Source organism: Zalophus californianus, chromosome 4 (assembly GCF_009762305.2).
Source record: "Zalophus californianus isolate mZalCal1 chromosome 4, mZalCal1.pri.v2, whole genome shotgun sequence".
NCBI classification, from domain to species: domain Eukaryota; kingdom Metazoa; phylum Chordata; class Mammalia; order Carnivora; family Otariidae; genus Zalophus; species Zalophus californianus.
Genome location: NC_045598.1, coordinates 190,015,304 through 190,032,152, shown reverse-complemented (window position 1 = coordinate 190,032,152; position 16,849 = coordinate 190,015,304). Strand labels below are relative to the sequence as shown.

Genomic DNA, 16,849 nt, shown 5'->3' with positions numbered 1-16,849 from the left:
TCCTGGGGGCGGGGAGGGGCGGCCTGCTTGCTTCTCATTTCAACTGCTGAGGCATGGAGGGAATGCAGGACACGGGGCCTCGTAGACCCCGCTGAATCCGAGTTAGTCCCAGTCGGACCAGAGTCCTTCAGGCAGTCCAGCGGGGGTCTGCTTCCCCAGGGCAGCTCCTCCTCCTGTCCCCTGACCCCAACCCCCCCTGGCAGGAAGGCCGCCCCCTGCCTGGCTTTGTGGGGGAGCCCAGGAGGACACCGGGCCATGTAGTCACGGGGACGAGGGTTCCAATCCCCACTGTCTCACGCCTTAGCCTTTTGTCCTCAGGCAAAGATCTTCTTATTTTGGGCCTCCATTTGCTGATTGATAAGGTGGAAGAATGACAGTTCGTCCTCCATAGCCTTGTTGACATGTGACCATTAGAAACTGTGGAACAGGTAACACCTAAGGACTCGAGGCTGCTAGTGGTTGATATGTTAAAGCAATATCATAACTCCTGTGGTTATGCCTTCAGCATGGTTTTGCAGATGAAGGAAAAATCCAGAAGACCAGGAGTTAAATTGCCCGTCCAGGCTCAAGCAGTGGGGACTAACCCTGCGGCTCAGGCTGCCCAGGCTCCCCACAGGGATGCCCACAGCGGGCCAGCAGGGAGAGCTCATGGTCGCCGGAGGGAGCCTGGCCCTGGGCAGGAGCCCCTGCTGCTGTGCCCGAAGGCCCAACCTCAGCACGGTGCCCTTGGCATCTGCCGAAGGCAGAGACAGGGTGATTGGGAGTGTGCTGCTGAGGGACAGGCGCCACAGCCGGGAGCCGGTCGCATCCGGACGTCCCAATACTCCAGAGCTCAGTGCCGAAGGGTGTGGCCCACGGGCCCTGGGGTCAGAGACTGGTCAGTGTGTCTGCACACGGCCGCCGCCGCCGCTGCTGGGCCCACGCTCACGCTGTATATCCCGCATCGTAGCTCAGCTCACGTGCCTTTTTCTTCCCTTTAAAGGGAAGCTCTAGGCCCAACATGGGGAAGAGGGGCTCGAACTCCGGAGTCTGTCAGGCATCCGCCCCTCCCCCCAACTTTCCTTTCTTTGAAGCAGATTCTTTTTTTTTTATTTTTTAAAGATTTTTATTTATTTATTAGAGAGAGAGAATGAGAGACAGAGAGCACGAGAGGGAAGAGGGTCAGAGGGAGCAGCAGACTTCCTGCTGAGCAGGGAGCCCGATGTGGGACTCGATCCCGGGACTCCAGGATCATGACCTGAGCCGAAGGCAGTCGCTTAACCAACTGAGCCACCCAGGCGCCCTGAAGCAGATTCTGAGTAGCCCCTTCGGTGAGGGTCTGTGGTTAATGAGCTGCTTGATTGAGTGTTTCCTTCAGCAGGTACTTGTGGCTTTGGAGGGGGCTGAGCTAGGTTCCGTCTTATAAGTCATTCCCTTCTGCATTGTGGACACTTGTGCCCTGCTCCTCTGACATCTGATGATGTCATCACAGATGCAGGGGACATTTGTCTATGATTTCTTTTTTTTAAAGATTTTATTTATTTGACAGAGAAAGACACAACGAGAGAGGGAACACAAGCAGGGGGAGCAGGAGAGGGAGAAGCAGGCTACCCGCGGAGCAGGGAGCCCGATGCGGGGCTCGATCCCAGGACCCTGGGATCACGACCTGAGCCGAAGGCAGACACTTAATGACTGAGCCACCCAGGCGCCCAAATGATTTCTATGCTTTTGAAAGATTACTTATTTACTTGAGAGAGAGAGGAGGAACAGAGGCAGAGGGAGAAGCAGACTTCCCGCTGAGCAAAGAGTGGACGCCCAGGACCCTGGGATCATGACCTGAGCTGAAGTCAAGTTGGACGCTCAACTGACTGAGCCACACAGGGACCCCTATCTCTGATTTCTAGAGGCTTTTAGATTTTTCTCTTCACTATTAATGTTTTGCTTAAAATACAGTACAATCTACACATGTGCTATGTGGTATATGAGTGTGTGGAGTGGAGCAAGGTGTTTGCAAGAACATATGACCCCATGTACACACCACTATAACGGTGACCTGACTGGTTAATACCTGGTGAACATCACTGTTGCAAACACTTATGTATGAACCTTATTTTCGTTTTTGGTTTACTGATGGCTAGCGTTCCAGTGAATGGACACACCAAAAATCAGCAAACCTTTTCTTTTAATTTAAATTCAATTAGCTAACATAGAGTACATCATTAGCTTTTTTTAAATTTTATTTTATTTATTTACTTGAGAGAGACAGAGCAGGAGCTGGGGGAGGGGCAGCGGCAGAGGGAGAGGCAGACTCCCCGCTGAGCAGGGAGCCCAGTGCAGGGCTCCATCCCAGGACCCTGGGATCAGGACCCAAGCCCGAGGCAGATCCCTAACCGGCGCAGCCCCCCAGGCGCCCCAGGGTAGGACTTTGAAAGACTATGCCTGTATCAGGAGAAGAGAAGGAAGCTGAGTTCCGCAAGGCGGGGGGTGAGGTGGAACACCCATCCGTTCCCGCCTGAGAACCAGGATAAACGCCCTCACGTTGGCTCAGGATTCTTGTCCCTCGCGTCTTCGGGGAACCCCCAGGCTGAGTAATGAACACAAAAGGTGGCCCTGGGCAGGGGACCATGCTTGGGGGACTGGAAGGAGCCAGAGAATCGCTCAGGTGCAGCGCAGCCTCAGCCCAGACCCCCTGCCCGAGGAACAGATGTCCCGGTTGTGGACGTCCGCGATGTTAAAGGCAAGGCTATTCCTGCACGGGAAGTCCTGACGAGGCACTGGAACGAGGATCATCAAGCGGGGTCCCTCCAGATCACCTGGAGGATTTTCAGAAAGAGCCCAGTGGACGTCCGCAGCCAAGAGCCTCGGGGAATTCCAAGCAGGACACACGAAAAGGGACTTCCACAGAGCGCTGGACAGTGAGACTGCAGGAGCGCCGCGGACATAGAGACGATTTTGACCCCAAGACGCTTTACTGCGAGGTTGTTTCCAAGATGTGTGCGGTCACTCCCAACCCCACGTCCTTTGATGGGGGGGAAGAGGCGCGGGGAGGGCCCGAGGAGCGGGGTTCGCGTGGCACCTCTGCCACGGATGAGCCGCGAGGCTGTGCAGCTGGACGGATTCTCCGAGCCTTGGTTTCCCGGCCTGGGCCACACGGGTCAGCTCAGTGCTCCCCTGCCAGGGCTGCTGTGAAGAGGAGGGAACACGTGTGCCCCGCAGCACAGAGGGACACACACAGGCTCTCTCCGGGGGGGGGGGGGGCTTCCATTCCAGGCCTGCCTGCCACCTCGCGTCACCACAGAGCAGGGCCTCAAATAGAGAGGTGACTTTTGAGCGGCGGAGAAGGAATCTGCGTTCATCGAGCGCCTGCTGAAGCAGAGAGCTGGGCACCTTCCAGATGCCAACTTGCTGGGTCCTCCCCGGGGCCTGTGAGGTGGGAGTTCTCGAACACAATGCCCCGGGAAGAACTCGAGGCTCAGAGGGATGAAGGGCTGGGCGCAATGGAAAGGCCGGGCCCCGGCTTGTGCCCGTGTGCCCGCAGGGTCTGGAGCCCCTCTTCTCCGCGGCCCCACGGCCCCTTCAGCCGTCTCTGGCCGGAGCGGGGAGAAGCCGACGCTACTGGCAGCAGTCCTCCTCCACCACCGATCGGCCAGGAGGGTGCAAATCCTTTCCCTCTCCAGGGAATCTGCACGGGAACATAGGCCCTAGGGGCACCTGGGCGCGGGCAGGGCTGGCTCAGCCAGGGTGCGGCCCCGCCTCCCTCCCTGCCTTGCTGTGAGCTCAGGGTCTGGTTCTCCCTAGTGGAGGTGGGGGTGGGGTTAGGAGGGAGGGCGAGCAGAGCGACCCCACCACCCAGCCTTGCCTCCCGGCCCCTTTCTACTCGGGGGCGGGGGCACCTGGCCCCAGGCAGCACGGGACAGGCTGCTCGCTTCTGCCAGCCAGGAGACCCCAGCCGGCTCTCAGCTGTTCAGAGCCTCTTCCTCCCACGACGTCAGGGCTGGCTCCTCTCCTGAGGGCCACTGCCAGAGGGCCGCCAGGCACTGCACACAGAGGGCTTCATTAAGGGGAACACGTGGCTGTGCCTGGCTGAGATGGCCCCAAGCCGCCTTCTAGAGACTTCTCTGTGGTCACCCTGTGGCCAGCCAGAGGAGTTCACCATCCTCCCTGCTTTCAGAGGAGTACCATTGGCCCAGGTGTCCACGTCAGCGCCGCAGTGGCTATTCTTCTAATACACACTGCTCTTGACCCACTTCTCCGGGCCCTTGGCTGGGTGCTTCAGCCACAACGCAGAGGACTGGCAGTGCCAGGAGGAGCCCAAGTGGACTGAGCAGAACAGCTGGGGGGGCGACCAACAGCCGAGCTTGAAGCTCTAGGCTGGGCAAGAGCATTGCCGAAAATGAGTACGGCGTTTGAAATGGCAACGAGCAGGACAGGGACCCCAAGCTGGCAGCTCTTCATGGGGGCAGAGTTGAGTACAGAGGGGAAAAGAGATTGGACAGGGAGGCGGGGGGTTCGGCGGTTCCGAAGACCCTGGAGCTAGTGTTGGGGCGACAGAGGCTCAAAGGCCCTCCGATGGTGCTCCTTGCTGGAGAAGGTGCTGGGGGGACTGGGCACACAGCCAGGACCTGCAATCAAGGGTCATCCCCCTGACCCTTTGTGCAAGGTGCTGGCTGCCCAGTGCCGTGGTTCAAGAAGCAGGGCCCTTGGGAGAAAACAGGGGTGACCTGGGGTCAGGCAGAGGGGGGCTGGCGGAGTGGCTGGCCTGACAGCGTGGTGACGTGACTAGCTGATGGCCCGGAAAGTGAGGAGGGGGAGGGTGGAGGGTATCAGTATGAACTGGTAGATCATCTTTACATCCTCGTGTGTTAGGGTCTCCACCAGAAAGTTGTTCAGCACCTAGGACAGAGGCACGGGTTCCAGGAGCACAACTCCTCAGTCCCATGGTCCGGGCCTCACCTCCCCCGCCCTCCTGGACCCTACTCCTTGGGCTGGGTGCAGCGAAGGAGAAGCCAGTGGTTCTCAGCCAGGCCGCCCAGCATGCCCAGCCCCCACCCTGCCCACAGGCCAGGCCCTGCCCAGTGGCATCTCATTCTTCCCCCTGCCCCCCGCGCCCCGGGGCGGCCCAGGCCTGCTCACATGGTGCAGCAGGAGCAGCATCTCTGTCTCTGCCAGGCGCCGCCCCAAGCACTGGCGCAGGCCAAAGCCGAAGGCCAGGTTGGGGGACCTGGTGCCAGAGCTCCTGTTGTCCAGCCAGCGCTGGGGATGGTAGCGCTCGGGCCTTGGGAACACAGAGGGGTTTCGACCCAGGGAGTAGAGCTGCACCTTGACCAAGGTCTGCGGACAGGTGGGGAGGGGCAGTGTCAGTGGCCCCCTGTGGGCAACGGTCTTTGGGGCTTGGCATCTGCCGGAGGGACTGTGGGGCCCCACTCACCCCTGCCGGGATGTGGTAGTTCTGCAGCACCACGTCCGAGCCCACCTGTCGGTCCACTGAGATACCCACAGGGTACAGCCTGTGCATAGGGACATCCAACAGGGTCCTCACCTGTCACAGGGACCCTCGCTTCCCTTCTGCGGCCTTCCTAGCCCAGGAGCCACTGGCCAAGGGGAGCGCCCCGCCTCCCTCACAAGTCGCTTCTGGCACCGGGAAGCCCAGATCATGAGGAGCTGGTTCTTTGCACCTCCTGAGCTCAGACAAAACTCTCCCAGCCTGAGCAGCCCCGGCCAAGGAGGGCACGGCCGAGGATGGCACCCAGGGCACTGGAGCGGGATCCCAGAGGAAGAAGTGTCCCTATCCCTTCAGGGAGAAGGAGAGGAGGTACGGGGCATGCATCTTGGGCAAACTGCTCCTCAGCCCCAGGATCTGTCTGCAGGCCCCACTGAGCACTCCTCTCCGGGCAGTGGGGCCAGAGCAGCCGGGGCAGCCAGGGTCTGCCACACCCACCTCAAGGTCTCCTTGAGGGCCGCCCGCAGCAGGGGCAGGTCTGTGGTTGCCCTTTGGGGATTCTCAGCAATTCTGGCCTCGGCCACCAGGCTCTCCTGGCGTAGGGCCTGCTGCACATCAGGGTTCCGAGCCAGCTCGAAGAGAGTCATCAACAAGGGGTAGGCTGTCTGCAGGAGCCACGGGTACGGGGTTCAGACCTTGGCACAGGCCATGCACCTCTGTCCCCCAGGGCATCTCCCCCAGGAAGATGGTCTTCCCTTGGGGGATCTGAGACCTCAAGATCTAAAACCCGCCTCATCTACCTCCCTTGAATCCCTCAGGGAAGGTGTCCCCGAGTTTGGTGAAGATCCAGGCCTCCTCCTCCAGCCACCTCAGGGCCAGCTTCTCACCCTCCTGGGGGTCCACCTACTCAGCTGTGGGGGCGGTGCAGGTAGGGTGTTGTTCTACATCCCTGGACCTGTTGGCACCCATTGGGTGATCTCCCCTGGGCACCCAGAGGCAGGTCAGCCCAGACCATGGGGTCCTAACATGAAGGGTCCAGGGTGGACCCTAACTCTGGCTGCACCTCAGCCTCTGCTCAGGGAGTCTCTCCACCCTGGGGTCTGTGCCTCTGCTCAGAAGCCTGGGTGCCTGGCCCAGAGTGGGACCTCGGGGATGCAGGCAGATGAAGGTTGGGTCTAGGGGCAGGAGGCTTCGGCCGCACTCCACGCCCTGGGACCTGCCTGCACCTCCCTACACCGCACCCCTGCGAGCTGGGTCGCTATCTGCTCTCTCTTCTACAAGCTGGAGCCCCGTGCTGCCCTTTCCGTCATCAGCCCGTCACCTCCAAAGCGTCTGTAATGAGAGCCAAATGTACTCTGTCCCTAGGAGGGGCTCCTTGTGCAGGCATCCCTCCAGCTGCATCTCAGCCCTCCCCCCTTCTCAGGACCCAGACGTTTGAAGGGCGTCTGTGCTGCTGCATGTCCCTGGGCCTCAGCCATTCTGCAATGGGCCTGTAGCATGGCTTCTCTCCCAAGCAACTGCAACCCCTTCCCTGCCCCCCCCCACACCCCCCTCAGATCAGAGCCTTCCATCGGCTCCAAACAGGGGCCTGTAGGAACCACTTGGCATGTGGGGATGCTGCCTGTAGTTTGAGGCTCCATGTCCTAGGGCAGGGCGGGTCGCTAGCCTGACCGTGTCCACGCTCCCGGCGGTGAGTTCGATGGAGTTGGCCCTGACTGACTCCAGGGTCATGTCCGCGTGCATCAGCAGCTCCCCCACGATGCCACTATAGTGCTGCGGGCGGCCGAGGGCCAGCTCCTGGTAGATCTTCTGGATGGCATTGTTGGCTGTGGGGCACAGAGGGACCCGGGCCTGGTGCTGGGCAGGCTTCTCCTCAATCCCCTGCCCGGGCAGCCCACCACACCCCCAGGACTCCCTGCTCCTGTGCCACATGCTCAGGACCAGCCCAGCCCAGCCCGGCCTCCTTGCCAAGTCTCTTGGGCCACAGAGACGCCACGAGCCCCCCGAGGTGGCCTCGGCCCTCCCCCCAGAATTTGGGGAGTGGACACTGGGGACCCTGGTGTCCTTGCTACCCAACTCTCTTCCACAAGCTGGCGCCGTCTCTGGCCCTCACCATACTGGAAGATGTAGTCCCAGGACTCAAAGTGCTCCTTCCACACCTTGGTGCTTGTCCAGCGTGATAGGCCCCTGGGCATGAACATGAGCTGTGCGGTGGACTTCAACATGGCCTCCAGAGCCTGGATAAAGTTCAGGCTGGCAGGACTGGGGCTATGGCCGAGGAGACCCAGCCGCTCTCCAAAAAGGGCTAAATTGCTTGCTGTGGAGAGGGTACGGTTGCTGAGCCTCGCGCAGCCAGTGGCCTCATGGAGGCCTCCTCCTGCACACCTGCCCCGTCCCAGTCCAGGTCCCTGGCCTGCCCCTGCCACAGCGAGCCTGGCACCTCCCTACCTTCTATGGTGTAGTAGAAGATGCTTGTCTGGATGTCCAGGGTCAGACTCCCCCGGGCATTCTGCAGCACTCTTGACTTCAGGGCCTTTGAGAAATCCCTCGCCACCCCGTCCACCATAGGGATGTACTTCTGCACGGCCTGTGGCGACAGCACGTCTGGGTTGAGCTTCATTCGGTTCGAGTGCCATTCAGGCCCGTTTCTGTAGAGTAGAGAGAGGAGCTTCAGGGAAGCCAGGGTCAGCAGCTGGGGACCAGCCCTGGACCCCATCTTCCTTGTCTCCAAGGGGAAGGAGTGAGGCAGGGAGCTGCCTCTGGTCCTAGGGAGCAGGCTGCCCACCTGTCGGCCTCGGCTGCAGCCCTTTCTCTCAGGGAGGCCCTGTGTGCTGTGCCCAGCATGCTCCAATCTAAAGTGGGTTGAGCCCAGAACTTCTGCCTGGCCGTACCACGTGGGTTCATGGCGTTTGTTTGTGCACACCCACGGGGTCCCTTGCTGGCACATCAGCACCCATCCGGGCCCTCCCTTTCCCGGGAGGAAGGAGGAAGGCTGGCCCTCCTGTCGACCTTTGCCACCCTGCTCACACCACGTCCCAGTGTGAGAGGCCCCTGGCACCCCTCACCTCCCACCCTCCCTGTTGCTGAGAATGCTGCCCCTGTGCCAGTCACACCTAGTCCTGTCCTCGCCTGTCTCTTGCTCCTCCAGGGCAGGAGCCAAACCGCCTCTCACGTAATATACTCCAAACAGAGCCCAGACTTTTACTTCTTCCTTTCCAATTTGCGTGTCTTTTATTTCTTTTTCTTGTCTGATTGCTGTGGCTATGACTTAAATGGGTAAGGCAGAAGTAATAAAATGTTCTCCCCACCTATAGATGGCATGATATTATATATAGAAAACCCTAAAGGCTCCACCAAAAAACAAAACCATACAAAACAAAAACTAGAACTGATAACTGAATTCAGTAAGGTCACAGGATACAAAATCAGTATACAGAAACCTGTTGCATTTCTGTAGGCTAATAACGAAGTAGCAGAAAAGGACATGAAGGAAGCACTCCCATTTACAATTGCACCAAAAATAACAAAATGCCTAGGAATAAACTTAACCAAGGAGGTGAAAGCCCCGTACTCTGAAAACTATAAGACACAGATGAAAGAAACTGAAGACGACACAAAGAAATGGAAAGCTATGCCACGCTGAGGGTTTGGAAGAACAAATCTTGTTAAAATGTACACATGACCCAAAGCAATCTACAGATTCAGTGCAATCCTTATCAAAAGACCAAAACATTCTTCACGGAACTAGAACAAATGATGCCAAAATTTGTATGGAACCACCAAAGACCTTGAACAGCCAAAGCAACCTGGAGAAAGAAGAACAAGGCTGGAGGTACCACAATCCCAGATTTCAAGCTATACGACAAAGCGGTAGTGATCATTCTGTATGGTGCTGGCACAGAAGCAGGCACATAGATCAGTGAAACAGGAGAGAAAGCCCAGAAGCAAACCCACGACTGTATGTTCAATTAATCTAGACAGTCTCTTCAACAAATGGTGCTGGGAAACCTGGGCAGCCCCACGCGGGAGAATGAAACTAGACCGCTTCCTTACACCATACACAAAAATAAACTCGAAATGGATGAAAGACCAAAGTGTGAGACCCAAAACCATAAAACTCCAAGAAGAGAACACAGGCAGTAATGTCTCTGCCATGGGCTGTAGAAATATTTTCCTAGACGTGTCTCCTGAGGCAAGGGAAAGAAAAGCAAAATTAAGCTATCGGGACCTCACCAAAATGAAAAGGTTTTGCACGGCGAAGGAAACCATCAACAGAAGGAAAAGGGGAAGCTACTGAGTGGCAGACGATATTTGCCAATGATACATATGATAGCCTAAATATCCAAAACAGATAAAGAATTCATGCGATCACACACCAAACAAATAAACGGTCCGATTAAAAACGGCAGAAGACCTGAACAGACATTTTTCCAAGGAAGACATAGTGATGGTCAACAGACACACGAAAAGAGGTTCAACATCACCCATCATCAGGGAAATACATATCAAACTACAATGAGACATCACCTCACACCTGTCAGAATGGCTAAAATCAAAACCACAAGAAACGACAGGTGTTGGCGAGGATGTGGAGAAAGGGGAGCCCTCGTGCACTGTTGCTGGGAATGCAGACTGCTGCAGCCGCTCTGGAGAAGAGTATGGAGGTTCCTCAAAAAGTTAAAACTAGCTCCACTACTGGCTATTTACCCAAAGAAAATGAAAACACCAATCCGAAAAGATACCTGCACCCCGATGTTTACTGCAGCACTATTTACGATTGTCAAGATATACAGATAGATACTTATAAATAAGATGGAATATTACCCAGTCACTAGAAAGAATGGGAGCTTGCCATTTGCAACAACACGGATGGATCTAGAAGGTAACATGCTAAGCGAAAAAAGTCAGTCAGAGAAGATTAGCATAAGATTTCACTCATATGTAGATTTTAAGAGACAAAGCAAAGGAACAAACACAGAAAGAAAGAGACAAACAAAAATCAGAGTCTTAAATACAGAGAACAAACTGGTGGTTGCCAGAGGGGAGGGGGTGGGGGTGGGGGGGGAATGGGGGATGGGGATCAAGAGTACACTCGTCATGATGAGCACTGAGTAATGTATAGAAGTGTTGAATCATTCCATTGTACACCTGATACTAATATAACAGTGTATGTTAATTATATCTCAATTAGAAAGAAGGAAGAGGAGCAGGAGGAGGAGAAGCAGGAGGAGGAGGAGGAGAAGGGGAAGAGAAGGAGAAAAGGAAGAAGAGGAAGGAAAAGAAGAGGAGGAAGAAGAGGAAGAGGAGGAGGAGGAAGAAGAAGAGGGGGAGGAAGAGGAGAAGGAAAAAAGAAGAGGAAGGAAAAGAAGAAGAGGAAAAAGAGGAGGAGAGAGAGGAAGAAGAAGAAGAAGAGGAAGAAGAAGAAAGAAAAAGAAGAGGAAGAAGAAGAAGAAGAAGAAGAAAGAAGAGGAAGAAGAAGAAGAAAGATGAAGAAGAGGAAGAGGAAGAAGAGAAGGAGGAAGAGGAGGAGGAAGAGGAAAAAGAAGAAGAAGACGATGACGAAAGAAGAAGAGGAAGAAGAAGAAGAAGAAGAAAGAAGAAAGAAGAAGAGGAAGAGGAAGAAGAGGAGGAGGAGGAAGAAGAAGAAGAAGAAGACGATGAAAGAAGAAAAGGAAGAAGAAGAAGAGGAAGAAGAAGAAGAGGAAGAAGAAGAAAGAAGAAGAGGAAGAGGAAGAAGAAGAAAGAAGAGAAGAAGAGGAAGAAGAAAGAAAAAGAGGAAGAGGAAGAAGAGGAGGAAGAGGAAGAAGAAGAGGAAGAAGAAGAAGAAGAAAGAAGAAGAAGAAGAAGAGGAAGAAGAAGAAGGATGAAGAAGAGGAAGAAGAAGAAGAAGAAAGATGAAGAAGAGGAAGAGGAAGAAGAGGAGGAGGAGGAAGAAGAAGAGGAGGAGGAGGAGGAGGAAGAAGAAGAAGAAGACGAAAGGAGAGGAAGAAGAAGAAGAAAAAAGAAGAAGAAAGAAGAAAGAAGAAGAGGAAGAAGAAGAAGAAGAAGAAGAAGAAGAAAGAAAAAGAGGAAGAAGAAAGAAGAGACGAAGAGGAAGAAGAAAGAAGAAGAAGAGGAAGAGGAAGAAAAGAAGAGGAAGAAGAAGAAGATGATGAAGAAGAAGAAGAGGAGGAAGAAGAGAAGAAGAAGAAAGATGAAGAAGAGGAAGAGGAAGAAGAGGAGGAAGAGGAAGAAGAAGAGGAGGAGAAGGAGGAGGAAGAAGAAGAAAGATGAAGAAGAGGAAGAAGAGGAAGAGGAAGAAGAGGAAGAAGAAGAGGAGGAGGAGGAGAAGGAAGAAGAAGAAGAAAGAAGAAGAGGAAGAAGAAGAAGAAGAAGAAGAAGAAAGATGAAGAAGAGGAAGAGGAAGAAGAGGAAGAGGAAGAAGAGGAGGAAGAGGAAGAAGAAGAGGAGGAGGAGGAGGAAGAAGAAGAAGAAAGAAGAAGAAGAGGAAGAAGAGGAAGAGGAAGAAGAGGAGGAAGAGGAAGAAGAAGAGGAAGAAGAGGAGGAAGAAGAAGAGGAAGAAGAAGAAAGAAGAAGAAGAAGAAGAAGAAAGATGAAGAAGAGGAAGAAGAAGAAGAAGAGGAAGAGGAAGAAGAGGAGGAAGAAGAAGAAGAAAGATGAAGAAGAGGAAGAGGAAGAAGAGGAGGAAGAGGAAGAAGAAGAGGAGGAGGAGGAGGAAGAAGAAGAAGAAGAAGATGAAAGAAGAAGAAGAAGAAGAAAAAAGAAGAAGAAGATAGAAGAAAGAAGAAGAGGAAGAAGAAGAAGAAAGAAGAAGAAGAAGAAGAGGAAGAAAAAGAAGAAAGAAGAAGAGGAAGAAGAAGAAGAGGAAGAGGAAGAAGAGGAGGAAGAAGAAGAAGAAAGATGAAGAAGAGGAAGAGGAAGAAGAGGAGGAAGAGGAAGAAGAAGAGGAGGAGGAGGAGGAGCAAGAAGAGGAAGAAGAAAGATGAAGAAGAGGAAGAGGAAGAAGAGGAGGAAGAGGAAGAAGAAGAGGAGGAGGAGGAGAAGGAAGAAGAAGAAGAAAGAAGAAGAGGAAGAAGAAGAAGAAGGGGAGGAGGAGGAGGATGGGGGCAGGTGGGGGGGAGGAGGAGAAAAGCATTCTCCCCAACAGGGTGATGATGATTAAATTAGACCAGATTTCTCCAAGCAAACCAGAGCCCAAAGCAACGGGGGGCTCCGCAGATGTCTCCAGCGAATGGTGGGTAGGGATCTGCATTCTCAGCCACATTCGAGCAGAAACACGTTCTTTTCTTTGGCTGGCTGCCTGCAGGTAGTGCGAATGATCGCATGCACACACGTGCACATTTGCACACCAGTGCACACACATATGCCCAGAAAGAGGCACATGACACACCGGGACACCTGTATATGTGCTCGCTGACACAGGCAACACACGTGAACACACCCACAGTTCCCACAAGCACAGTTGGAACGCTCAGAACCATGCACACACATGCAGGCACACTCATACGTATGCAGGTACGTACAAAACCACATGCGTGCACACACAATGAGCAAAAACATGCACACGTGCCAACACGCATGCAGTGGCATGAACACAAACGGAAGCAAGCCAACGTGGGCAAACACACCGGCATTCACACGCTTATGACAGGTGAGCACCCACACACACCACAGGCATCTTATGACATGAGCGCCCACACACACACCACAGGCATATTCCGAGGGCCCAGAGAGGTCCACCCAGTCAGACACTCCCCCCAGACACACACACACACACACACACACACACACACAGGGGCACATGCACAGACTCATGCTCATGCAGGCACCCACTTAGAGTTTAGCTTCTGAACAAAGGTGCCTTCTACTGGCCGCCCTCTCCCCATCCCCCAGCCTCTCCGTCCCAAGCTACCTGTGCTCAACTCTAAATCCCACAGGGGTCCTCCTGCGGAGGGCTGCAGTCCCGGGGGGCCGTCAGACCCCGCACACGCTGACAGGGACCCCTGGCCAGTAACTCCCCTCCCCCAGGCCTGGGCTTCCCGACCCATAGGAAGGGAGAAGCCCACCCTGCTGGGACAAGCTGCGGAGGTGGGCGCAGGGTGGGTGCCCCCTAATGGCAGTGGTCGTCCTTCCTCCTCTCTAGGGCCAGGGCCCCACCGCCCCTCCCCAGCCCCGGGACACACAGGACATCCCCTGCCCAGGCCCTGGGCGGGGGGCGCCTGCGGGCTTCCCGGCCTCGCCATCCCTGCACCGGGCTGCGCCCACGCCCCGCCCCACCCCCCCACCCCCCCCGACTGGCTCTCACAGCAAGAACACGCCACATTTGTGCCCACGATGCTGTCGGTAGGCCAGCCAGGGGTCCAGGGGCGGCCGCCAGGGCTGAGGGCTCTCCACTCGCTGCAGCCTCTCCACGTCCTCGGGCAGCATCACGTACACCATGTGCGTCCCTCCCACGTCATACCTGTGGGACAAAGCTCAGAGCCCTGCTGGGGGGCCGAGTCCCACCCTGGGCCTCAGGCCGCAGAACCAAGCCGGCCTGTCTCCTGTTGGCCCCTCCGTTCTCCCGGACCGTGGACCGGGGCTCGGAGCAGGCGCTCCCTCCCGCTGTCTAACCCAGCAAGCCTCTCCTGCTCTCCTGTCTGCGCTCTGCCCTCTCAGCGGCCAGCCGGGGAGTGCTCCGTCCTCCCCAAGAGCCGCGGTGTCCGTGGTCAAAGGCACAGAGCAGCTCCCAGGCACTGCTCAGCTCCCAGCCTGCCTTCCGAAGGACGCAGACGGAGCAGAAGGAGCACAGGCCGCCGGCCGCCGGGTGGGATGTGGCAGTGCGCCTGCGCGGCGCCCAGCCGGGCCTCAGCAGCCAGTAAGGAGAGCCGGGGAGGGTGCTCTCCCCGAGGCGGGCAGGAAGGGCTTTACCTGAAAATGGGCCCCAGCTCCTGGAAGGTCCGGTGCATCTCCAGGTGAAAGTTCTCAGAGCCCTGCTCCTTCCAGATCTGCAGCACCCTCATCCACTTGTTGCCGGGACACTGGGGTATGGCTTCGAAGGGCAGCACCGCCTTGGGGGCCGGAGCGGCTCTGGTGCCCAGCGCGCGTGCCCAGCTCAGGGACAGCCAGCGCCCTGCCAGCCACCCTCGTGCCTTTGCCCTGAATGCCATTCTGATGCTCCCTCCCGCCCCCGGTCAGCGCAATCCTTTTATCTCGCCTGGAGGCCTGGACCGGCTGACTTGATCACGTCATGGGAGAAGCTGTCCCTGGACCAGGCCAGGAAACCCAGGGCAGGGGTCAGGGCTGGAGGCCTCCGGCTGGAGGAGGAGGAAAGAGATGGATGGGTGCCTTGTCTCGCACTTACGCAAGGCCTGCTGGCGGGTGGGTGTCGAGAGCAGGTGCAGGGTCTGGACTGGGGGCTCAGTGGGGTTGGCAGGGGTAGGGGCCCTTCCTTCCTCCCCAGTGGGGAAGGGAGCAAGATGGATGGGTCCCTTATCTTATCAAGAGATGAGAGGGGCCTGCGCTATTTTCCTCTCCTTTCTACAAGGACCAGAGCAGGGAGGAGGGGGAGGGCATTAATCGCATTAACCCACGGGCCTTTTTTGACTGCTCTTCCCCAGGCCTTAGGCTGGGTGCAGGGGACCGAGACGTGCGCCCTGAGCTGGCAAGGGTCCCTGCCAGTGAGGGCTCTCAGTCCCAGGGGGGCAGTTAGAGGAATCCAAGGACCCACCTGGGGATGGCACTGATGTGGCCAAGGCCCTGTCCGTCTGGCCTGGCTGGTTCAGCTCAGCAGCAGGGAGTGCCCAGGACACGAGGGTCACTGATGGGGTGGCCTGCAAACCACTCCTGGGGCAGGGAAGTGAGAGGCACGGTTCGCCTTGGCCCACGCTTGGCCGGCCTGCCCGGGCCTGTGCTCAGTGCCCAGACCCTCCTTTTGTCATCCTTCGGAAGCGTGCTCTTGGGGGGCGCAGACGCGGAGCTCAGGCCGGGGGCGCGTTATCGAGTCTGTAGCGGGGGTGGGGGGTGGGGGGGGAAGAGGGGTTGGTGTGGGCACGGGCTCCCCACCCTCTGGGGGGTGGATCCACGGTTTGGGGTCCTGGGGCATCTATCTCCCCGACGCCTGGTGGCATTCCCACGAGGTGGCTGTCGCTGTCATTGTTCCCATGTTCAGAGGAGGGGACAGAGGCCCCGGGCTTCTGCCACCTCCCAGGGTCCCCCCTCCAACTGAATCCGTTCCCTGCTCCTGCCCCTTCCGTGGGCTGGGGGGGGGGGCGGGGGAGGAGTCAGAACTGCCAAGGCCCCTTCAGCAAGCGGAGATGTGCGCGGTGCCTCAGCCCCCGCCGCCGGTGTACAAGCTGTCCTCGGACAGAGGGCCCGGCCGGAGCCGCACCGGCCCAGGCCACGCTGGACACTCCTGCTGCCCGTCCCTGCCCGTGGGCCCTCCAGCCCCAGCCCCTCGTGGTCTCTGCTGCTCTACTCTCGGGCCCGTCAGCGCTGTCGCCGCGGGCCAGCTTTCCGTGGCCCCACACAGCCTGCCACGAGGAAGCTGGGGATCCGGATGGCCGGCCGTCAGCCTCTCCTGCCCAGAGGAACCGTGGGGCCGGCTCCAACAGGGAAGTGCGGGCAGCAGACGCTCCTGTACGTGCCCCGAACGAACTCCCGGGGCCTCCCGGCGCCCCGGCCCCCTGGCCCCGGGACCCAGGAGCAGGTCCCAGAAAAACTTTCTTGCGAAGCTTCCTCCTTGGTGCGCACACAGGAGGGCTGTCAGTGCTTCCGCTCCCCGCGGCCCCACAGGCCTGGCAGGCCCTCCCTGGAGGGCTCCTCTGGGGAAGGCAGTCCCTGGGGGGGGGGGGGGGTGTCTCCTCTGAGGCCGAGCTGGGGGGGCAAGGGGCCAAGCGGGCCCAGGCCGGCCCCAAGGCCCAGTGTCCGGAAGAGGGGCCGTCAGCTGAGGGGCAGCCTGAGCCCCGGGCCCGTCTCTGCAAAAAAAGAGCTGAGGTGTGCGGGCTGCTGGGAGCAAGTCCATCGGGGTCCGTCCTCCTTCCTGTCCTGGGGCTTGGGCCCCGGCTCGTCCACACTTCATCCCCGGTCCTTCCTGCCCCCAACTCCAGGGACTGAGGCTGCTCCCCCAACGGGCTTCTCTGACTCCCTCCCCTCGGCTGCGGGAGGCAGCCCCAAGCCCAGCGCGGCCGCAGCAGCTGCCGGGCGGCGCCCCCCGCGGAGCTCCAGGGCCCTAGCCGCCCAGACGACGGGACTCCGGGTCGCCCTCTGGAGGCCGGCAGGCCAACTGCAGCCGCGCCTCGAGCCCCGACCACAGGGACGGCTGGCAACCGGCAGGGCGCGGGGGCGGGGGAAGGGGGGGCGACACAGGGGACCCCCTCTTCCGGAAGCAGGAAGCACCGCACAGAACGTGCCCTAGCATCCAGCAGTTTCCACCCCCTTATTTCCATGGTA

General features: G+C 57.5%; 1 protein-coding gene across 2 annotated transcripts; it reads right to left on the bottom strand.

Annotated features, from left to right (window-relative positions):
* Positions 1 to 2,207: 2,207 nt before the first annotated feature.
* LOC118356903 (cytochrome P450 11B1, mitochondrial-like) lies at positions 2,208 to 14,595 on the bottom strand. 2 transcript variants are annotated; one of them, XM_035727185.1, is made up of 9 exons: positions 14,330 to 14,595; positions 13,725 to 13,880; positions 7,868 to 8,067; positions 7,533 to 7,736; positions 7,091 to 7,245; positions 5,918 to 6,084; positions 5,408 to 5,486; positions 5,113 to 5,310; positions 2,208 to 4,872 (listed from the first exon to the last, which is right to left on the bottom strand). In XM_035727185.1, the coding sequence occupies exons 1-9, from the start codon at positions 14,566 to 14,568 to the stop codon at positions 4,759 to 4,761; spliced, it is 1,512 nt and encodes a 503-aa protein (XP_035583078.1). In that variant the 5' UTR covers positions 14,569 to 14,595; the 3' UTR covers positions 2,208 to 4,758. The 2 variants fall into 2 exon arrangements, with proteins under 2 accessions (XP_035583078.1, XP_035583079.1); XM_035727186.1 differs by lacking the exon at positions 5,408 to 5,486.
* Positions 14,596 to 16,849: the final 2,254 nt, after the last annotated feature.

Excerpts from the sequence above, each read along its gene's own strand:
- LOC118356903 (XM_035727185.1), bottom strand. The coding sequence starts at position 14,568 with ATGGCATTCAGGGCAAAGGCACGAGGGTGGCTGGCAGGGCGCTGGCTG. Across the intron at positions 8,068-13,724 it reads AAATGTGGCGTGTTCTTGCT|AAACGGGCCTGAATGGCACT; the intron begins GTGAGAGCCAGT and ends TCTACTCTACAG. Across the intron at positions 6,085-7,090 it reads CCGCCGGGAGCGTGGACACG|ACAGCCTACCCCTTGTTGAT; the intron begins GTCAGGCTAGCG and ends TGGCTCCTGCAG.